This window comes from Benincasa hispida, chromosome 1 (assembly GCF_009727055.1).
Source record: "Benincasa hispida cultivar B227 chromosome 1, ASM972705v1, whole genome shotgun sequence".
Lineage (NCBI taxonomy): Eukaryota > Viridiplantae > Streptophyta > Magnoliopsida > Cucurbitales > Cucurbitaceae > Benincasa > Benincasa hispida.
The window spans coordinates 65,944,818-65,969,082 of NC_052349.1; the positions used below are offsets into that span (position 1 = coordinate 65,944,818).

General features: G+C 36.3%; 1 protein-coding gene across 1 annotated transcript; it reads left to right on the forward strand.

Moving 5' to 3' along the window:
- The first annotated feature begins 1,669 nt into the window (after positions 1-1,669).
- LOC120075661 lies at positions 1,670-24,255 on the forward strand. The gene is made up of 7 exons (XM_039029258.1): positions 1,670-2,581; positions 2,783-2,838; positions 4,522-4,631; positions 14,700-14,859; positions 19,075-19,167; positions 19,242-19,373; positions 23,903-24,255. The coding sequence occupies exons 1-7, from the start codon at positions 1,762-1,764 to the stop codon at positions 23,927-23,929; spliced, it is 1,398 nt and encodes a 465-aa protein (XP_038885186.1). The 5' UTR covers positions 1,670-1,761; the 3' UTR covers positions 23,930-24,255.
- Positions 24,256-24,265: the final 10 nt, after the last annotated feature.

Genomic DNA, 24,265 nt, shown 5'->3' on the forward strand with positions numbered 1-24,265 from the left:
AATAAAATAAAATATTTTGTAAACTTGGAGTGGAAGGGTAATGAATAATGATGGTTGTTAACCAATCAGAACGCGAGGAATTATAATCGCTATTTGTTTGAATGATCTAATGTAAACATCACCAATATTTATAATTAAGTTGCAGGATTATATTTAGGGAAATAAAAATATTGAAAATTTTTCTCACGTCGAAAAAATGTCAAACCAATTTTAGAAATAATAAAAAAAATATTGATAAATACTAATAAACTTTTATCAACGTCTATCACATAATATCAATAATAGACTTCTATTAATTTCTATCACTGATAAACTTCTATAGATTTCTATAGTCTCTATATAAAAATTATTAAATTTTATTCTTTTTAGATAGTGTAATTTTTTCTATTTTGGCAAATTTTCTCATGGTATATTATTTTTGACTAATTTTTTTTTCGAAAAGTGTGCAATTCAACTAGCCCTATACTCGTCACAAAAAGATCTAAAATTCAAATCTTAAAATTGAAGGTTTTTTTTTCTTTTGTCAATTTGATCATATTTTTGTAATAAGACAACAATTATTGTTGTAACAAAGTTGATATATTTTCTCCTTGCAAAATTTAACTATAACCCATTTTAAAAAAGGAAATTAATAATTTCAACTAAATTGATTATGAATTTAAATTAAAAAGTAAAATTGTGGATGATGTAGACATTGCTCCACTGCTAAAATTAATATAAATGTTCGAACATTCAATTATTTAAGACATTGGTTTTATTATTATTATTTTTTTAATATTTGTGAATAAGTTTAATCATTTTACTATATCAGAAGAAAAAAAACTCTAAACTTAAATTATAAATTTAGTTCATAGACTTTAAAATTTACATCTACTTAGTTAATAAACTTTTATAATAAGTCTCTAAATTTTAAAATTTGCGTCTATATGATTCAATTTTGTGTTCAATGGATTTGCATATTTCTTAAAAAAAAATAAATAAATAAAAACTCAAATGACTACAATTATAATTTTGAATATTCAAATACTAAATAAACATACACCTCGAAGTTCACTCACTAAATTTATAATTTAATCTAAACTGCATCCTTCAAACTTTAAAATTAATCAACACACCTTAGCAATTTAAACCTTAAATTAATCATTGTATCAAATATTTATTTCATTTAAAAAATAATAATAATAATAATAATCAACACACCTTGAATCCATGGAGATTCTCAACATTGAAAAGTACACCATTCATCATTTAGAGGTTAGTGGTTAGTTGTAACAATACTTCAAGTCTAAATTATGATTTAACAACTCTTATAACTTAAAATTGTAGTCGTAAAAACTCCTTTCATGCACATATAATTTTGGTCTTTTTTTTTTTTGAGCGGAAGATGAACGTGTGAACAATGGTGTTAAATGTTAAGTATGAAAAACAACCATTTTCAAGATTGAATAAACTAATAATGTTTAAACTCAATCGTAACACAATTGATCGAAATATATGGGTTCGAATATGAAATGAAAAATTTGAATTCATATTAAAATAGACATAGTTCAATTGATATGAAAACCAAATTGAGGTGAAGCCCAACTACAAATTATCAAAAAAAAAAAAAAAAAAAATGGTTAGGTGTGGATTTGTAGAGTACCGTCAAAACTCTCTATATATATTGCATTCCGCCATTTTAGGTGTGCAGACACAGAGTTGAGACCACTTCTCTCCCACAACAGACACAGAGCTTCCAATTCCTTAGCTCTACATGGGCTAATGGACACCACACCCACACTCTCCCACTTTCTTCCACATCCATTCACTTCCCATCGCCACAACCTCCATTTCCTCCGCCGTCTCTCCTCGCCGGACTCCCGACCACTCTTTACTACTCTCTCCTGCTTCAAACCACGCCGTCGAACTCGCCGGAAAAACAAGCTCTCCAAGCTCCGCACCACCCACCATCCCTTCGACTCCTCCTCCTCCTCTGATTCGAACCTCCAAACTGTAATTGAACTCGACCAAGTCGCCGCCGAAGCCTCTTCTCTCTTCTACTCCGTCTACTATTCTTCCCGCTCCCACTTTCGCCAGTTTCTGTCCTCGGGATTGGACGCTTTCGACGATTTGCGGACATTGGTTGCCTTCAATGACCAGAATCGCACACTGACCGTCTCTTGTCGCCGTTCCACTGTGGAATTCGTCGGTCAGTTGGTGCTATTGAGCTTCGTTGTGGCCTTTGTAGTTAAGGTTTTAATTGGGATTGGATCTCATTTACGTAACAAATTTAGTTCTGGGTATACGGCTCTTGTGTTGAGAAGGGACCGAAGCCTCGGTGGACGAGAGGTTGTTGTTGGGACTAGGAGGAGTGTTGTAGCGCGAGATAAAGCTGTGGCGAAGAAGAACAATCTTTTAGGGTTACTGGATGGTCCTCTGCCCGTGGACTCAAGGGCTATAACTGATGTTTCAGATGAAGTTTCAAAGAATAGGGTTTGGGTTGGAGAAAGGTTGCCAAAATGGTGGCCTCCGGCAGTTCCCAGACGGATTGCCACGGCGAATAGGCAGGAGTATCAGATAGAAGCTAACAGATTAGTCCGAGGTTAGTGCACAAAAATTTCTAACATGTTAAATGTTCAATGAATTTGAAAGGATCATGTAATTTTCTGATTTCATTAAGCATAATTCTCATAGTAACAAGCTGCTTCTGTATCTAAAAAAAAAAACTGTATAACTTCCACATTACCATTATATTATACTCATTATTGGAAATTCAAGCTGAACTTACCCACTTGATTTCCAGCCCTTGTGGACAATAGAATGAGTGGGCGGGATTTCATGGAGGACGATATTATTCAAGTGAGTGCTGTTTTTTAAAACTACTAATGGTGAACTTTGAGTATATTAAATTTATGGCATATCGAATATCAAAATTTTTCATTTATTGTTCATCATGCTTCATTCTATACAATTATTCAATGCTCGTGATTTTTTCTTTTCAAACACACAAATGAGGAATAGGAAGACGGGATAAAAGTAGAATTACTTGAGTGGGAGCATTGAGGACTTTCAAAACTTTAGTTGTTAATCAAGAAAATTAAATGTTTACCTTTTTGATTTGTTTGCCCACCTGGTTTTTATTTTTCTACTTTTGTGCTAATGGATTTTGTAAATGATGTTTATGGATAAATAGAGCGTAAACTGATCCATATCATGATGGTAGCATCGTGGTTTCATTTAATGGCTACTAAAGTGTTCAATACATGAGCAATCTGTATGTGACAGATATACAGGTGTATGGTAAAGCTAATTACTTTAATCTTGTGTCATTTTTCTACAGACCACGTCTGTAATTATTATATGACATTCCCTGCCTGATAATACATATTATGCATTCAATGATTGTAGTGATTTGATTATTACCTATTGACATAAGGTTTGGGACGTACTGTAATTTTCTTCCAAAAAAATGAACAGAAACCTAGCTACTTCCAGTTTATACAATCTATAAGTTAATTGAGTATGGTTACAGTCAGTTCTATAATAATCCATTAAAAGTTATCAGATTTCCGTGGTTAAACTTTTATGTCTTTTGTTCTTACTCATTCTTAGTTGGCCTGTCATATGTGTAAGTTCTCAAGATTTTGTGGTTCATAATTTGGAGAGGAGGTTTGGGAGTTGGTGAGGTTAGGTGTAATGTTTCCATTTGGGTACCGTCACTAGACCGTTTTGTAATTATGACATTTGTCTTATTCTTTTAGATTCGAGTCCTCTCTGTACTCAGTGTTGGACTCTTGTCTTTTGTATACCCTTTGTATTCTTTCATTTTTTTTAAATGAAAGTTTAGGTTTCCCCCTTCCCCCTCCCCTTTTTAACGAAAGTTCAGTTTCTTGAAAAGAAACCTGAAATTCATTGCAAATGTGAGGATTCTGCTGAGTTGAATGTTCTAGTAGCTGCGTAGTAAGTGTAAAGGAAAGGAAAACCTGAAGCTATTCTCTCTGCATCGAGGCAATTGCAACCAGACTAGCAGAATGTCATATTGTCATACAATAGGTTTCCTATCATTAAGCAATTATCTTGTAGGATATGATGAGCTTGGAATTTGTAAAGGAGATGAATCATTTATATCATTAATAACTTGAATAAGATTTGGCTAGATTGTAGTATTGGTTGAAAATACTGTTCTAGTCTATGATATTAATAGTTAAGAAAGACCTTACAGCTTGCAGTCATCCCATGAGACATCTTGTCAGCTTTAACAGCATGTAAACATTGCCAAATAGGCATATCTATTGAAAATTGCATATTGAAGATTCATTTTCTTTCTATTTAAGCAAATCAATATGTTAGTCCGATATTCTATTCTCCAAACAATCTTTTTATTTTTTCCTCCACTGGGTTTGATAGAATTTTTTTTTATATATGAATGACATTGTCAAATTTGGCTGAAATTTCCATCATTAATAGCGTTGACTTTCCTTATTACCATAGCTGATCTTTTTTTTAATGCCTGCACTTCTCTTTGCCTGAATGGATGAGCAGCTGCGTGAAATATGCAGGGTATCTGGAGTAAAAGTTTCCTTCAACACAGAGAACATGCGTGATTCATTCTATCGAGCATCCGTGGACCTTATTTTAAATATCTATAGCAGGTAACTTTATACTTGTATTACTATAAATATATGTTCTAGAAAAGGATGAATCATGCTACATTTTGAATTCTAATTCTGGATTTTATAAATGAGATCACACTGAGATTTTTAATGTTCATGTTAATGTAACTGTTTAGAGGAAATGGGAGAGGAGAAAAATCGTTGAGGGACACTGACAAATTACTATAAAGGGACATCTTGGGTTTCAGTGAATGGGGGGAATTTTGTGAGAGAAATAAAGGTTGAGGGTAGCTTGTAGGAGAGAATCACCAACTCCCTCGAATGTGTTGGTTTGCTTCCTTTGTATTTCTTGTTATCCATTTTGAGTATATTGTTATTGTTGGTGTGTTGTTGCTTGTTTTCTTCATTTAGCTCTATAATTCCCTTTTTTTTATTAATACTACTATTACAGAGGGAGTTGCTCTGTTTTTCTTGCCATTCTTGTTGGGTTTACTGGGTGCAGGTAGACGAACCTAACAAATTGGTATCAGAGCCCATGAATCCTAGAGCGTACAAGAGCGATGACTCAGAAGCAGATGGAGGAAAGAATGGAGGCTAATGAGAAAGAGATCTCCGGATTGAAATATATGCTCTTGGGTCTTTTAAAAAATATCGAAAAACTGGCTGAGGAAGTAAGGGAGAATAACTCAGCAAGGAAGAACGAGGAATTGGGAACCACAGAAGAAAGTCACCTTGAATTGAAAGGGAAGGTGAAGGAGGTTGATTTGTCCCAAAACCAAGGGGTTGGAGGAGTTGTTAAGAGCCAGTACAAGTGACTCGGGATTCCCCTATTCTCAGGCAAAAATCCGAAATCCTGGGTTTACCGAGCTACGCATTACTTTGAAATTCATGAGCTATCGATGCTGAGAAGGTCAAGGTGGCTATCGTCAATTTTGCCCTCGATGAAGTGGATTGGTTCCAGTGGAATCATAATCGGAAAGCCATTGCCACTTGGAAGAGTTGAAGAAAAAGATGTTTGAACATTAAAGACCCATTAGGGAAGGAAGTTTAGGAGCACGACTTTTGCGGATTAACCAGGAGGGGACGTACACCGACGACGTGAAGAAATTTGTGACTTATTCGGCACCCTTACCGGAGTTGGCCGAGAATGTGCTTAGAGACACCTTCATAAACGGTCTCGAACCAGGGCTACAGGCGGAAGTCATTAGCAGACACCTAACAACACTAGACGACTGCTTGAGGGAGGTCCAGTTAGTTAATGATCGAAATATGGCCTTAAAAATGGATTTGGCCGATTTGGGTATAATTGGGCCCAATAAACAGGAGACCCAAAGTGGGAAGAGAGATGGAACCGGGACGGACAAAACACTCGTAAAAGGGAACGAAATGCTAACTATGAGGCAAATATCAATTTCGGTGAAGGGAAATTTTACGAAGAAGGATCCACTGGTGAAAAGGTTTTCGGACACTGAATTCTGGGATCGGTTAGACAAGGGTCTGTGTTTTTGTTGTAGCAAAAAGTATTTACCCAGGCACCGTTGCAAAATAAGGGAGAATTGGCAACTAATGTTGCTCATTGCGAATGAAGAAGAAGAAGATTTTGAAACGGAGGAAGTAAAAGAGGACGAGGGAAGTAATGGAGAGGACAGAGCTAGCCTTAAAATCGATGCTTGGATTTTCAACAAATGGGACGATGAAATTAAGGGGAACGATGAAGGGTAAGAAGGTTATTGTGTTAATTGATTCGGGAGCTACACATAACTTTATTCATTAGGAAGTTGTGAGGGAGTTGAACCTACCCCTGGTGCAGAAGACAAAAGTCGGAGTGGTTATTGGAAATGGAACATCAATTCAGGGGAAGGGAATTTGCAAGGTCGTCGAATTAAAATTGTCGGAGCTGATGGTAAGAGCTGATTTTCTGGCCATCGATTTGGGACAAATGGATGTGGTTCTAGGAATGTCATGGCTATGCACAATGGGGTTCATGGATGTCCACTGGCTGATGCTGACAATGTCTTTCTGGTCGGAAAATTCTCATGTAATTCTACAAGGGGACCTTTCCTTCACGGAGTCTAAAATATCATTTAATGCTCTATCAAAATTATGGGAAGAAGATCTAGGATTTTTTTATCAAATTTCAGCACTTGGAAATCGAGAATAGTAATAGCATACGTGACGCTGAGGAAACAAAGTATAAAGGACTGCCAGTAATGATCCAAATGTTGCTAAAACAAAATGTTGATGTGTTTAAGACCCCTACCACTCTGCCTCCTAAGCGTGCAATTGACCATTGCATCCTTACCATCGACGGCCAAAAACCCATCAATATTTTGTCTATACAAATATGGCCATGTCCAGAAGGAAGAGATTGAGAAACTTGTCCATGAAATGTTACTAGCCAGAATAATCAAACCAAGCCATAGTCCGAGTCCCGTTCTGTTAGTCAAGAAGAAGGATGGGGGAGGGCATTTTTGTGTGGATTATATGAAATTAAACCAAGCCACCATTGCTGACATGTTTCCCATTCCAGTGATCGAAGAGCTCTTAGATGAATTACATGGATCAACAACATTCTCAAAGTAGACCTTTGATCGGGATACCACCAGATCAGAATGTGTGAAGGCGACATCGAGAAAACCGCTTTCCGACCCGTGAAGGACACTACGAATTCATGGTCATGCCTTTTGGATTGACCAATGCCTTGGCTACATTCCAATCTTTGATGAATTAGGTGTTTTGTCCCTTTCTTCATCGTTTTATACTCGTGTTCTTTGATGATATTTTGATTTATAGTCCAGATATTACCACCCACGAGACACATTTGGGAGTGGTATTCAACATACTTAGGGTGTGTTTGGCTTACCAACATGAGTTGAGTTGAGTTGGTATAATATACCAACTCAATGTTTGGTCCACCAACTTTAAATGTTGGTGGAGTTGAGTTGATATATTTTACGAACTCACTCCAACTCTCTCTTCTTCCAATGTTTTCAATGGCTCCATTCATCGGTCACTGTCGGCGGCTATCGTTGTCACACTCGGATAACTAGCTTCGAGCTTTGACAACCACCTCTGATGAAAACTTCAACGATCAACTCCATGCTCCAACAACCACTTTCGATGACAACTCCGACGACCAACTCCGGACTTCGACAAATACCTTTGATGACAACTCCGACGACCAACTCTGGGCTTCGGCAACCACCTCTGATGAAAACTCCGGTGACCCAACTTTGACGACCATCTTTGTGCGACCAACTCCAGCAACCAATTTCAGGCTTCGACAACCACCTTTGACAACAAACTCCGATGACCCAACTCTAACAACCACATTTGTAGGCTCCGACAACCACCTCCGACTTCAAACTTCGACAAAAATCACCTTTGATGATCAACTTTGATCACCATCTTCGGGCGAGCAACATCGGCAACCAACTCGAGGCTTCGACAACCACCTTTGACAATAAACTCCGACAACCAACTCCAATACCACATTCATGCGACCAACTTCGGGCTCTGATAACCACCTCCAACTACAAATTTCGGTGAAAATCATCTTTAATGATCAACTTCAATAACCATCTCTGCATGGCCAACTCTGAGCTCTGAAAGCCACCTTTGACGATTACCTCCAATACCACCTTCCATACGACCAACTTCAGGCTCCGACATCCACTTAGACTACAAACTTCAGCAAAAATCATCTTCAGTAATTAACTTCGACAATCACTTCCGACTCTTATATGACATATGATTATTAAAGTATGTTGTAGGGTTGTTGATTATGTAAATAACAATATTTTGTTTACATTAAATGCAATATTTATACATGAAAATTTGTAAAATATATTTTTATTTAATTGAATTCACAAATCAAATGAAGGTTAAGAATGTTTAGACAAAAAGTATATATGTAGTTGAAAAATATGTAACATATGAAAAAGACCCCATAAAATGACTAATTTTTTCCTGGAATATTTTCTAGCAAGAATTAATAAAAAATGAAGATTTGTTCTTTGATGATCCTCCAATTTGGAGGAATTAAAAGTGAACTTGTTGAAGAAATGTGGTGACATTCCCTTGTTGCTAAGATGATGGGGGAGATTCAATTTAAAAAAAATCACTACAGAGTAATATAGAACAACGACAGTAAGAAAAAGAAAAAGAAGAAGATGATAATGAAATTCATGGAGAAAAAGTATGAATCAAAAGTTTTGATTTCTCATTGTTAGTTTTGTTAGTAATTCTGTTTTGTAAATTAAACCTATACTATGTTATCCTATAAATAAAGTTTCCCTCCCCTTAATTGAGGTAGAGATTCATTTTGATAATAATCAGACTTTTGGTATTGCACCAAATTTGGTATCAGAGGACTCCAAGAATTGGGCTGATGGCGGGAAGAAGGGTTTGCCCACCTGAGAGGAGAAAACGTTCAAGCACAAGACCAAGAGGTGGAAGAAACCCCAACCCTCTCTCCAAGTACTACAACAATGTGCTTACTGTCCGTTGAAAATTCTTTGGAGGGAATTCATGGATCATCGAACAACCTTCAAGAGATGGTGGCAACGCTTGTAAGAAGGTTGGATGTATTGACACCACCGCCCCAACATGATGAAAATGCCCTGGCATTCAATCAAGTTTGGGGAAGAAGAGGTGGACGTGGCGTTGGACAGACAGGAAATTTCCAATTTCAGGGTTCCAAGATTGCATAGACAGCTCCAAGAAGATCCGAGAAGACGTTTGAATAGGCAAGAATGACAATAAGAATTCCAAGATTGGGTTTCTTCAAGTGAGTATGATCCAGAAAGAAGAATTTATGCTCCAAGAAGAGGACGAAGAATTTATGCTCCAAGAAGAGGACGAGATGGAAGATGTGAAGCTAGAGGTGATCCACACGACTACAAAATGAAAATTGACTTGCCATTCTACAATGGTAAGTGTGACATTGAATCATTTCTTGATTGGATAAAAAACACTGAGACTTTTTTTGATTACATGGGCACGCTAGATCATAAAAAGGTACGTTTGGTAGTACAATGGTACGTTTGATTACTTGCCATTCTACAATGGTACGTTTGATTACATGGAGCTTCTGCTTGGTGGGACCAATTGGAGGTCAATCGGCAAAGACAAGGCAAAAGTCCTGTCCAAACACGGAAAAAAGATGAAGAGGTTGATGAAAAAAAGTTTCCTTCCTCCCAATTATGAGCAATTGTATGATCAATATCAAAACTGCAGGCAAGGCCCTCGAACAGTAGCTGATTTTGTGGAAGAATTCCACCATTTGGGAGCAAGAACTAATTTGGCTGAAAAACAAGCACCCTAATCGCATGGTTCATTGGCGGGTTAAGAATGGACATCAAAGAGAAGGTAAAGCTTCAACAATTTCATTGGTTAGCTGACACAATTTCTTATGCTGAAATAGTGGAAGAGTTAAATGAAATTCGCTCCAAGAAAATTTTAAGAAAGGCTTCTTGGGATGCTTCCCTTAGTAGAAAAACTAGCACTTCGAATTACACTTCTACTAATCATTCTTCCCCACCAAAAGCAAGAAGAGGTTGGTGAGAAGGAAACAAATGCTGTTTACAAGAAGAAAATTCAAAATCCTTATAATTAGCCTACATTGGGCAAGTGTTTTAGGCGAGACCAAGTGGGTCACTTGTCTAATGAGTGTCCCCAACAAAAAATAGTAGTATGTGTGGATGAGGAAGAAGATTCGTGGGCTGAACGCAGTCAAGATGATGAGGAAGAAGATTCATGGGCTGAACGCAGTCAAGATGATGAGGAAGAAGCCAATTATATTGAGATGGATGTAGGTGATAGGGTGTTTTGTGTTCTCCAAACGGTGCCGATTGCTCCCAAAGGAGACTTTAATCCTTAAATACATTGCAAAATATTTGTTAAAGAGAGAGAGAGTATATATTCGGCTTTGTAGTTGCTGAAAAGACAAAAAATACAAAAAATAGTGAAGACATTCAACACCATATTGATTTGGTTCTGGGTGCTACAATCCTTCATCTTCCTCACTATAGGATGAGTCTAAGAAGTATGAGATCCTCCACCAACATATTGAAGAATTGTTAAAAAAGGGACATGTTCAACCAAGCCTTAGCCCATGTGCAGTGCTAGCCCTACTTACACCTAAAAAAGTTGGTAGTTGGAAGATCTATGTTGATAGTAGAGCTATCAACCGGATTTAGTGAAGTATAGCTTCTCAATCCCAAGAATAGGTTATTTACTCGATCAGTTTGGAGGAGCTTGATTTTTTCGAAAGTGGACTTACCAGACTCGAATAAGCCCGAGGATGAGTGGAAGACTATATTTATACCCTACTTCTCATTCACACACCGATGGCCAAACCAAGTTACCGCATTGAGTTGCCTTGTGACCTACATATTAATCCAATATTCAATGTTGTTGATCTCAAACTTTATTTTGCTCTTGGTGACTTCCAGTTGGCGTTCTAATTGTCATCCTCGAGGTTGAGTCTGATTTTAGGGGGGTGGAATATGGTGTAATTAGAAGCTTTATCTTTGAAGGATAGTTAGTTAGTTTAATAGTTGTTTGTTGTTTTAAATTTGTTAGTTTTGTTAGTAATTCTGTTATGTATACAGAACCTATACTTTGTTTTCCTATAAATAAATGTTTCCCTTCCCTCAATTAAGGTAGAGATTCATTTTGATAAAAATCAGACTTTTGGTATTACACCAAAAGTAGATTATTTAGAGTTCAAAAAACCGCACCAGATACCCCAAACATATGAATTCAATTCTGCACCCCAAACACAGACATGAACTCAACTTTGCACCTCAAATACAGACATATGAACTCCTCAAATATATGAACTTTACAGACATATGAACTTTAGACATCCTATCTCAATTCAGTGCCTAAACAATTTCTTAGAGATAATAAATTATATGCAAACAAAAAGAAGTGTATATTCTACCAGCCGAGGATACAATACTTGGGCCATTGGTTACCACAACAATGAGTGGAAGTTGATGGGGAGAAGGTTAAAACAATGATGGAGTGGTCACAATCGAAGAATGTATCTGAACTTAGGGGGTTATTGGGGCTCACCGGGTATTACAGAAGGTTTGTAAAAGGATATAGTGGCATTGCTACCCCACTAACCAAATTGTTGCACAAGGATGGTTTTGTTTGGAGTGAAGAAGCCCTTTGAAGAGTTGAAGCACGTAATGATGACAGTTCTAGTGTTGGCCCTACCCGACTTCTCTCAACCATTTGTGGTTAAAACAGATGCGTCCGGATTTGGATTGGGGGTAGTATTATCTCAAAACTTCAAACCGATGGCCTATTTTAGCCAAAAGTTGTCTCTTCGAGCACAAGCCAAATCCATATACGAAAGGGAACTCATGGCAGTGATGCTGTCTAGAAGTGGTGACATTATTTATTGGGGAACAAATTCACAATGATCTTAGATTAGAACACTTTAAATTCTTGATTGAACAATGGGAAGTCCAACCTTAGTTTTAGAGATGGTTAACAAAGCTCTTGGGATATGAGAGGTTGCAAAATAAGGCGGCGGATGCCCTGTCACGTATCCCTCCAACAACTGAAGCGTATGTGTTGACAACCCTAGCCTTAGTGGATATGGAAGTGGTTCTGAAGGATGTTGAAAAAGATGAAGAACACCAAAAGATATAACAATATTGAAGGGAAACCCTGACGGAAAACCAAAATATCAGTAGAAGAACAATCGATTGCTATACAAAGGAAGGTCAGTACTCTCTTGGTCATCTTCACTAATTCCATCCTTACTACACACATTCCACGATCCTATATTAGAATGACACTCGGGTTTCTTGAGGACCTATAAAAGAATGAATCGAGAATTGGCAAGGAATGAAGTCAGATGTAAAGAAGTATACGGAGGGGTGTGAGATTTGCCAAAGAAATAAGACAGAATCATTGTCTCCTGCGGGCTTGTTGCAGGCTTGCAACCATTACCAATCCTGGAATTAATCATAGAAGAATGGACAATGGATTTTATAGAAGGATTACCTAAAGCGGGGGGATATGATTCTATCATGGTGGTTGTTGATCGGTTAAGTAAGTATGGCCATTTCATCACTCTTAGACACCCATTCTCGGCCAAATAAGTAGCTGAGGCATTTGTTCAGGAGGTGGTTTGACATCACAGGGTTCCGAAGTCTATAATTATTGACCGCGATAAACTCTTTCTGAGTAACCTCTGGAAATAAATGTTCATGTCGATGGGAACACAATTAAAAAGGAGCATGACATTCCACCCTCAAATAGATGGACAGGTAGAGAAGGTCAACAGATGTCTTAAGACATACTTGAGATGTTTTTGTAATGAACAACCAACAAGATGGAACAAATGGATTGCATGGGCTGAATTATGGTACAATACCACCTTTCATGTTCCAATCAGAACTACACCTTATCAGGCTGTGTATGGGAGACCACCCCCCTCTAATTTCATATAGAGATAGGAAAACGACTAATAATAGCATGGAGCAACAGTTGAAAGAGAGAGATTTGGTAATAATTGCCTTGAAAGAGAACTTAGTAGTGGCTCAAAATAGAATGAAGAAAAATGCAGACTTGCATGGAAGAGAGTTGCAATTTGCAGTGGGAGATGAAGTTTACTTGAAACTCAAGCCATATCGACAATGTTCATTGGCCCGAAGAAGGTGTGAGAAACTATCCCCCCAAGTTTTATGGGCCTTACGAGTCATTGAGAAAATTGGAGAGGTGGCCTACAAATTAGCTCTTCCATCAGAAGCGTCTATTCACAATGTATTTCATTTCTCCCAACTAAAGAAGAAGCTGAGACAAGCTCATAAATTTCAGCACCACCCACTGGCTTTGTCTAAAGAGTTCGAATTATAGGTAACTCCGGAATTGGTATTAGACATACCCTGGAATGGAGAGTTAGCAACTCAGGAATGGTTGGTAAAATGGAAAGGTCTACCAGGAAATGAAGCAACTTGGAAGTCGGTCTTTCTAATGAAACAACAGTTTCCTTATTTTCACCTTGAGGACAAGGTACACTTCGAGAGGGGCGGTATTGTTAAACCCCCAATTCTATACACTAGGGGTGTTCATAGGTTGGGTTAGGTTGGGTTGAAAGTAGACCCAACCTAATTGTTCGGGTCATAAATTTCTTCAACCCAAATAACCTTTATTAAAAAATGAACCCAACCCAACCAAACCATGAAATATTTGGGTTGGGTTGGTTCGGGTTAATCGGGTCATTTGTTTAAAATTTTGTTCTAAAAAGAAGTACAACGTAAATATGTAAAAAATTTATTTAATTATTTTCATATATTGAATTAAGATTAACAACTCAATTTCAATTTAAATAGTGAAAATTTTCTTTCTAAAGTGCAAACAAACTACTTTTAAGAGTTTTTGAAGAATAAATTATTAAAAAAATATTGAAATTAAATCAAATTAAAATCAATATATGTATAAATAATTGTGTTATAAATAATAAAAAAAACATATTTTAAAGGTAGAATAAATTCGGGTTGGTTTGGGTTATATCAAGTGAACCCTTGAACCAACTCAACCCATAAAATTTTCATTTATTTAAACCCGACTCAATCCAAATGAGTTGATAACCCAACCCAAACCGTGCGGGTTGGGTTGGGTACATCGGTTTTTTTGGGTCATCGGGTTTTTTGAACACCCCTCTATACATTTACAAAAGGAGGGACAAGAAAGAAAATTCAGAAAAGAAAGTTGTTATTAGAGGAAATGAGAGAGGAGAAAAACCGTTGAGGGACCACTAACAAATTACTGTAAAGGGACATCTTGGGTTTTAGTGAAGGGGGGAATTTTGTGAGAGAAATAAAGGCTGTGTGTAGCTTTTAGGAGAGAACCACCAGCTCTCTCGAATGTGTTGGTTTGCTTCCTTTTTATCCATTTTGAGTATATTGTTACTGTTGGTTTGCTGCTTGTTTTCTTCATTTAGCTTTGTAATTCCCTTCTTTATTAATACGACTAACTATTACAGAGGGAGTTGCTCTGTTTTTCTTGCCATTCTTGTTGGGTTTACTGAGTCCAGTGCAGGTAGAGGAACCTAACAGTAACTTATTTAGGAATTTACAGGACTCCAATCTATCCTAACTTAATGCTCATTAACGGTGAGGATGCTCCAAATTTTGTTGCTGGGCTTGCTGAGGACATTGGCATTGAGAATGTACGTGCTGCCAGGATAGTTTCTGCTGCTGTTGCTGCTAGAATGCGTTCATGCTTTTTACAGGCCTGGGTAAATAGTTTATTAGTATCCAATGATTTCAGTAGATTAAATGCTTTAATTTTTTATGTGCATGGTAACTCTCACATTATTTTTGCATGACTGTGATGAGAAAACTTACAAAGATGGAATTTCATGCTAGAATTTTAAATGATATTGGACTTTTTTTTCTCTTTAGTACAAGATTATTCGAGGCTTATATAGTGTGCTTGTTTGTTACAAATTTGGGGATTGATTCAAGGTCTCGGATTTCATCACTTTGGATGCACATTTTCATAAATCCAGTGTTCTAGAGAAAAGGGGTGTTAAACTGGGCATATTTGATTCAAATGTACCCGAAGATCATGAAGAGTGGGAAACCATCGAACAATTGATCACTCATTGTCCACTGGGAAGAAGAAAACTTATTGTAGTTCTAGTCTTCCTGGTTTGCAACCTTGATCGACAATTGCTTGCTAAACTCTATTATATGAGAAATTCTTTGAAAACATGTTTGGTTAGCTATTTTGAAAAAGCAAAATTTCCTACTTGTTTCAAATGAAAATTTTAATGTGCTACATCGACTTTTGTAATTTGTTTATTTATCGTTACTGTTTTTAAAACACTATTGAAAACCTTGTTTTTTAAATAGCTTTCCACGCAAGCATTGTTTTTCACAAAGGGGAAATTGATCCCTCTGGATCATGAAATGATTTGTGAAGTTCGGAATTAAATTTACATTTTATTATGTTATGTTGTAAACATGCTCATTTTTTAGTATTATTTTCTGATTTCATCACAATATTTAAAAAATATTTTGAGAAGAGCAGGGTTGCAAATGTTTTTAAGAGGGTATATGTTTACACCAAAATAATTAAGAAAAGCAAGCCTGAATACTTACTTTCAATTATTTCTTAGAAGCATTGAAGTCAACAATTTAGGTTTATAAGAGTGGTAATAATTGATGGATATAAAAGTGGTAAGAGTGCCTACTTTATTTCTACCTTGCTGGTGGTCTATTATCAATTTTATTTGCCCCCCCCCTTCCCGGTCACACCCCGCACCAGATTACCCTCCTAACCTGGACGGAATGGTGACTGCAGCAGTTACCAACCCTTTTACTGGCACTTACTGCCTATCTTACCTGTTAAATAATACTCAAACCCTGAATACATACATATTAACTCAGGACTTAACACATTTACATCACAGGGTTTCGCAACATTGTTTATACATGGATGTTACAACCTAGTGAGTCCCATCAAGAATACTAGTCACTAGACAGACACATGTGTACTAACTAATACAAGTCTTCAATTACGCTTCCTTCAACCTATTTCTTTGAGTGGCAGAGCAGCAGCACAATAGTCCTTTGGGAACTGACCACTACCTGAAAAAGAAAAACATTCGAAAACGTGAGCTAGAAGCCCAGTGAGTGACTTAATAAAAATATAAATCTCATGCTTAAAACCAAAAGTTGAGAACATAATACTGAAACTAGAGTGTACCAAGCAAACGTGTACATAAAACCTTTAAAACCACCATTAACATCATTATTCCTCAGTTGAGAACGAGTATACATCGCTCTAGCTCCCAACATCTGTTATTGGCTAAGAGACTCATACCTCAGCCTCTCATTCTGATCTGTCTACGTGCTCATGGAGTTTTCTATGTACCGTCAACACCTTAGGTACATTTATTCAGATTCCTTCCTTACCTTTGGTATCTGGCTCACTCAAGCTATCAAGTTCTCGAAAAGCATTTAAAGAATAGTTCTCAAATATAGCATAGAAAACTCTTTAGGATACCTTCCCTACCTTCAATATCTCTTTTAGTATATTTAGGAATACTAACACATGTACTTTGACAATCTTAGGTATTTAAAGCATAGTACATCAAGCTTCATACGACCTTTTAGCTTTAACCCTAATGCATGCTTCATACTTTGCAAAATAAGTTGGCTTAAATCATGTTGAACTAGCTTGTAAAACTATTAGCATGCGTTAGATATGGGAAACATACTTGGAAAACTCATACATTAGTAACATCTTGCGTTGATAAACATTCATAAGCATTAGNCTTGGAAAACTCATACATTAGTAACATCTTGCGTTGATAAACATTCATAAGCATTAGCAATTCCAAACTATCCTTCTAGCCTAGAAGAAGATATGACTACCTTTATCCTTAGTTGAGAGTGAACTATCAGATCTAACTCTCAATGCTAACCTTAATCGGGGAGAACTCTTTTGCTCAATCCCTCGACGTCGTATTACCTACGTGCACATGGTTATAACTGAGTACCATCATACCTTAGGTACTTGACTAGGATACCTTCTCATTGTCCTTCAGTATCCGTCATATAACTAGTCATAAACATTTAGTTGAACACTAAAGCTTAGTGCTCAAATCATCATACTAATTCATCCATCATACTGGTTCATCATAAAAATGGAGTTACTTAAACATACTGAAAGTATTTAGACAAGATAACATATCTAAATCATGTCAATTCCATGGAAAACATGCTTTACTTAGCATGAGAAACAGTTTCACAAATATGTTGCTTAGCAATTCATTTAAACACTTAGCATGGGAAATATCTTCAAGAATTCTTAGTTTTTAAATCATTAAAACAGTAAATCATCACATGGTCACTCACAGCTCGTTGGCCTCTTAACGGGTTATACGCCTCTCTTAGCTCTTCTTGGCCTGAAAGGACATAATTTCTGATTAAACTACTTAGAATTCTTAGCAAAATACCTCAAATAGTTCATTTACTAATGCAACTTTCATCATCAAAGACAGCTTTACTAGCGAGATTCTCCTCATGAGCGAGATCCTCATGAGCGATATTCTCCTCATGAGCGAGATCAAGCTTTTCCTAGCAATACTCCCTTACCAGCGATACTCACCTTACCAGCGATACCAGCAATACTCAGCCCAATTTCTAGCGAGATTTCCTTCATTAGCGAGATCCTCATCACAAAATCTCGCTATAATCTCCACAGTGAGCTATTTGCTTGTTCCTCCCAAGCAGCTGGCTGCTTATGCACAGATTCTCTGTTACACTTTAAAAATTCATAACTCAAAATCCAAACTTCTTTTGAAGAAACTTCCTTCTACAAACATGTTTAGAATTGAGTTAGCAACGCTACCTTAAAATTTAAGCTCAAAATTCCTCGTTGTTTAATCTGGAGATTCAAAACTTCATCGTTGGCCCCAATTCAAGCAGCTGTCTGCTTGTTCAACAATTTCTAGTTCAAACTTCAAAATTATATACTCAATTTCCAGGCCTCATCTTAGAAAGTTCCATTCTACAAAGTTGTTCATAACTGATTTATATTACCTCAAATTTTTAGCTCAAAACGCTTCGTAATTTGTCCTGGAGCTTCAATTCTTCACTGATGGCCTAGATTCACCCGAGAAACGAACCCTTCATCTTTATTTTGTCCCTCCGGCCTTATTCCGGCGAGTTTTCCTTCCAGCAACTCAGCCACAGAAAATAGACACACAGAGCTTTTGAATGCTACTGGAATTACACAAATAGCCTAAGTAGTTTGTCCAAACTGACCCAATGAATTCGACCTTCTTGCTTATATTACCGCCCAAAATCCAGCATGAACCCTCCTTGTGCCACCTGGCCCACTATTGATGATGAAGGCTAGGATTTAACAAAAAAAGCTGTCTTTCCCATGAACAGCGATATTAATTAAAATATCAGCAGTTAAATAACTTTCTACTACTTGGAGGTGATGTGCTATGAGGCTGTGAAAAGTTAACCAAGATAATGGGTCAGTTAAGACTTCAACTCAGTGTGTGTGTATATAATCTTTTTATCAAGAAATTGAGAAGTTATGAAGCTTCAACTGAATAAATTAAATTGAAATTACCCTCTGCCATAACCTTACTAAAACCAAAATACACATCACTTACCCTTGAGAAAAAAATAAAAAACAAGAATAACCCCGATAATTGTTGGTCTGAAGAAACGCGGCTTCTTTATAGTTTTATTTCTACAAGCGTGAAGAAATTTCAATTATGGTAATAGTTTAAGTTATATACGAAATATAAAATCTTACGCATAGTTTGTATTTGGAATTTGGAAAATAACCGGAACTGTGTAAAACATCACTTAGCCTGGACATGAAGGAACTTTCTGTTTTTTTCTGTAATGATTTTCCCTGATATCTATGACTTATTATACAATGAAGAGGATCCTGCTAAGTCTATTGTATCACATCATAGGCTCTAGTGATGCAAGACAGACATTCGGAAGCAAATGCAGAGTTGTTGAAGATCTGTTACATTATCCAGATATTTCCTCCTGAGGAGTCCTCGGTATTTATCATGAACCTTCTTAGTAAACTTGTAATTACTCAATTTTTCTGATCTTATTGTCGTTGGTTCTCCAGCCTGAGATGGAGATGTTGACTCTAGGCTTGAAGAAACACTTGAAGGTAGAACAGAGAGAATCGTTAATGAATATGTTTATTGGTGTTTGTGGTAAAGATAGTCATAGCACCGCTGCAGAAGCTCTTGGTTTGGTATGTTCTTAATCCCTTTTATCTCTCTAATTTAAAAAGTTCCATTATTGCTTGGCTTGTAGAGGTGTCTTTCATACCGACTTCAACAAACTTTGTTGGAGGAAGACCTACCCAGGTCTTTTGACGCATGCATTTAGGCATACAGAGAGACTCATTAATTTCTTTAGGTACAAATGATTCATTTTAAAATTTCATCATTGATTTTTATGCAAGAAAAGATACAATGTTTGAATTTTAGGATTGATCTTTTATGAAATTTTGAATGTTGGGAGAATGTAGTCCGTCCTTTCTTCCATCCTTACTTTCTCATGGATTCTGGATGATTTTTATTTTGTTCATGTAAATTCTGCTTGGAGGAGATTTAAATCATCACCCCTTCAGTTGAATTGACTGACATTTCATGTTTCCTTTGAGCTTCAATATGGAAGATTTCTTTGCGACTACTTGATAGATTGTTTTGCACAAATGGAGTTGGAGTCTCTTTCTTTAGCAGGGCTCCCTTTTGAGGACTTGGTTTTTTTAAATGTCCTTGTATTCTTTCATTTTTTTCCCAGGGAAGTTGTTATTATATATGTATAAAGAATTGACTGGGGCAAAACCTCTAAAAAAAATTTGTTTCTTCCTTTAATTTGTAGCTTATAGAAAAATCGATACTAATGACTGGTAGCTGGTTGCAAAAAAATAATGTGGCCTCACTTGTGCTTCAGCCAAGAAAGATAAGGTGTGTGAAAGAAAGCTCAGAGGAAGAAATGAACCACTTTTTTCTTGGTTAATCTTGTTTGTTTGTTTGTCTACTTAAAAGTACTACATCGATTAGGGGTGGAGATTCTAACTTACTACCTCTTAGAAGAAGTAGAGATACCTTAATCATTGTTTTAGGTTCATATGGGCAATTTTACCATACCCATCTGGTTAAGATACAAGTAATGTACACTATGGAGACAGGATCGAATTATCATATTCTTCAAAAAAAAAAAAAAAAAAGGCTTTACTTGTATATGAAGAATTTGAAAAAGAACATCATCCAGCTGATGAGAAGGCATGCTTTTCTTACACTAGGCCTATATCTTTGGAGCAACCTTCAAATAGTCGGCAATTCCTTGCCCTCTAAAGCTCTCAAGAGCAATCTGCATTGTGTATTCGATGTAGCTTGGGGTTTATTTAAACCATCATACTGGCTCATTGTTAAATTGGCTAAAGGATAACATCGTGGTGCAAAGTTGAGATTATTGGGGCCGAGAAAGTGGTGGCGGACTTGCAAAACTTTTGGAAGTAGAGTTGGCTTTTCCTTCTTTGTTTGGGGAAGAAACAACTTTTCATTGATATATGAAAAAAAAGCTCCATGGGACTTGAATGAAGAGGGCTGCTACCAGTCTGACTAAAACTTTTGAAGATTCTTATGGTGATAAAAAAAAAAAAAAAATACCAATGATACATGGGGCATGATTCTCAAATTTGTGACTTCTCCCAAATTAAAAAATAAAATGAAATAAAATCATATATAGAAGTTTCTGTCGAGGATTTCCAGCTGAATGGAGTGAAACCAAATACAACTCGATATACTTGCACAATTTAATTAGTTCTTGCATAGCCTCTCTATTATTTCAGAAACAGCACGTTCATCCAGCTTGAGCAGTTCATCAAACCTTGGAAACTGCAAAATTTTTGCATTTGCATGTAATAGAAAAAAAAAGGTGCTCGCTTAGATTGCTACAATGCCTTTTGAAGGACAAAAAGACTCAATATTTCTTCCAGCCGAAAGCCAGATAACTGCTTTAGAATTATGGAAGCTATTGTTGGTCTTCTACCAAAAAGAATTAGGCTTATGCATTAATTTTCAAACCTATTTGACAATGAGGAACATAATTCCGAACTTCAGAGCTCCAACTTCCGTACGTCCATCCCTTAGAAATTTTCTAGGCTAAAGGCCATCTAACCAAAGTTTTCAAGCCGCTACTCTTTGCTTGTTCATTCTGTCTCTGAAATGAAGGGAGAAATTTCTCGCATCTGAAGACCACAAACTTCAATGAGAGATGAAAATTGGGTAGGTACAGAATGTTTTGTTTTACTAAAAGGAAGAGATTCAGAATTAGAACAAGGAACATCTAATTTAGAAGGAGACTCCTTTCCACAATGCTGAAAAATTCATCCAAAAGCTTCAACATGAGAATTATCAAGTTCATCATATAAGTGATTACGCACAGGCTTCAAATCAGACTCCACATTGCTCAGACTTCTGACTCCAATCAAATTCATCCACACATGGAAGAGGAGGCTGAGGGGGAGAAGGATCTTTCGTTGAATGAAATCCTCCTTTGATTAAGGCTGTCTTTGAACCATCAGGAGGAAATTCATTATGACAGCTATGGTTGAAAGAGAAAGGTTGTGATGTTCCAAAAAATTTTGGTGGCGTTAATAGCTGTATATTTTTCTGAGAACATGATTTTTCTGTTGCATTTGAATTATGAGAAGAATTCTCATAGTCAGTCCCCTGTTTTTGCCAATAGAATAATGGACAGGCTTCATTTTTAGCTTCTTGGATCTTGGAGGAATTGTTGAAATGAAAAAACAAAGAGGATTCGCGAGGGGTTGTCTTGGAAACAGGAAGCGCCTCTTGGATCCTTCGTTAATGGATGGAGCATTAACTACCGAGATATAATTGGAGAGGGCATTTAAGGGTACCTTGATTAATTAATCATTGGATGGATTAGCCAAGAAATATATGGTAATGATGATACCAAAGTGTACTGCATTTGTGAAGAGTTACACGATTCCATGTAGAATCATTTCTAATGTTCTTCGGTTTTGAATTGATTTGTTCAATGCTCTTCGTTTGTTGATATATAGTCTGTCTATAAACATACATTGATTTATTGAAGTCAGTCTCTCCATTTTTTTTTCAAAGACAAATAATGCTTAGTTTTAGTTGTATTTGACAGGGAAAAAAGAGATAACCATGTACTAGTATTTTTCCAAGGGAGCTAGAGTTATTTATTAATTACGACGCTCTCATAATTTACTTGTATTTCTATGATTTTTTTTTTCTCTGCGACAGATGCACAGTATTATTTTGTGGTTGGGTAAGAATCCTGGGTATTGTTATTTTGAGGATTGCAATTATACTCGAAAATTTTGAAAGGGGATGTCGTTTGTTACGGAACTTCTCATATAATCAGATCATATCTACTATTGTCAAGTACCTTGGTCTGAGAACCCACACTTTTCAGGAGTGATATCCCCCTCCCCTCCTCCTCAAGTTTAGCAGTTGGTTTGTTTATACTGTTCCTTTGGGAGCTTTTCACGATTCCTATGGCCATGAGTTGTGTCCATGGTGATTGTAGAGAAATCTTTTAGAATTTCTTTTTGACATTTATACTTAGACTTAGTTGAGTGAGTCAAGGTTTAGACTATTTTACACCGAGGTGTGGTGCATTTCTTGGTAAGGAGGATTCCAAGACAATAGACCAACAGCTACTATGTCTATCTTCCTTCATCGAACATGTTCTTTCAAACAGTATGAATGGTCTCCTAGCCACTCTCTTCACTGAGCTTGGTGTCAGCATTTGCACTTTTAACAATTATATAGTCTAATCTTTTGTTTTGGTCAGTTGGAAGATCTTCAAATCTTTCTTGGTTCTCTATCTGTTCTACATAACTTTTAACTCGAACTTTTTTTCTTTTTGTTTCCTGTATATAACTGTTTTTTCACTTTCTGCTGGTGTTGGTTTTTTGGGTTGTTTTGGGTATTTCCTTTGGTTTGAGCACTTTGGTGCTCTGTCCAATTTTATTAATTTTGTATTAGGATTTTTTTTTGGTTGCAATTTGGGTGTTTTTAAAGACTTAATTTCATTACTAGTTCATATTTCAGTATTTCTTTTTATGACATGAAAACTTCAATGTTAAAATCATAGAAGATCGACTTTTTGTTTGTTTGTTTTTCTTTTCTTTTCTTCTTTGCTATCAAAAAATAAAATATTAGAAGTGTGAGGTGAGGGTTCATACTTTTCTATCTAATGTGTTTTAGTTCTACAATCTTGAGAGTGAGGATTGAAGCTATAAGGTAATAAGTACGCTAAAAAAGAAAAAACAGTATATCCACCAAGTTATGTTCATCAACAGTTTTTATTTTTTGTTTTTTCTCTCGAGAAAATGTTCATAAAGAGGTTATTAATGCTTTAATTGTTTTGGAGCACATTGGGGGTGAGAGAATTTGAACCATATCTCTTAGTCTACAATACATATGATGTTAAATGAGCTAAGTTCCTGTGTACCTTCTGTCAGGTTGACCATTCCTTAGATGATAAAAATGTGTTAATGTTACATAATATTATTTTATTCTACAAAATGGAATATATGTAACTAGTTATTGTCTATATTCACTAAAGTAAATATAACTCAATGGTAATGAGCGTGTTCCTATCCTTGATGCAATACTCTAGGAAAGAATTATGATCTATATTCATCGTGTTTGATTGCTAGCATATGTTATTCATCAATAATAGATTTTTGCCCCTTTTTTTTGCATGAAGGTGCTTCCTCCAAATATTGGGAATTGATATCATCAAAGCGTTTGGTCCTGAACATGTCCATATACTCTTTAAGTAGGCTTCTAACTCCTGACATTTTCTTCTAAGAGCCATATCTTACCAATCATAACTTAGTAGAAATTATTGTGATCAAGTTTAGTATTATTCATTCATTGATGTTTTATTTGATTCTTGAATAATAGAATTATGAAATTAGATGCTGAAAGTTTTTCCGTTAATGTAGATTAATGCATATTTAAGTGCTCAACAAATATCAATGAACGATATTGTACGCTGTAGATGATAAAATTAGTGTTACATTTTCGTAATCATATGAAGAATTGCAATAATCATTATGCAATGTTT

Bases quoted from the DNA above. Each gene is read 5' to 3' on its own strand.
- LOC120075661 (XM_039029258.1), top strand. From the start codon at position 1,762: ATGGACACCACACCCACACTCTCCCACTTTCTTCCACATCCATTCACT. The intron at 14,860-19,074 runs GTAAATAGTTTA...ATCACATCATAG, and splicing joins CATGCTTTTTACAGGCCTGG to GCTCTAGTGATGCAAGACAG. The intron at 19,374-23,902 runs GTATGTTCTTAA...TTTTGCATGAAG, and splicing joins CTGCAGAAGCTCTTGGTTTG to GTGCTTCCTCCAAATATTGG.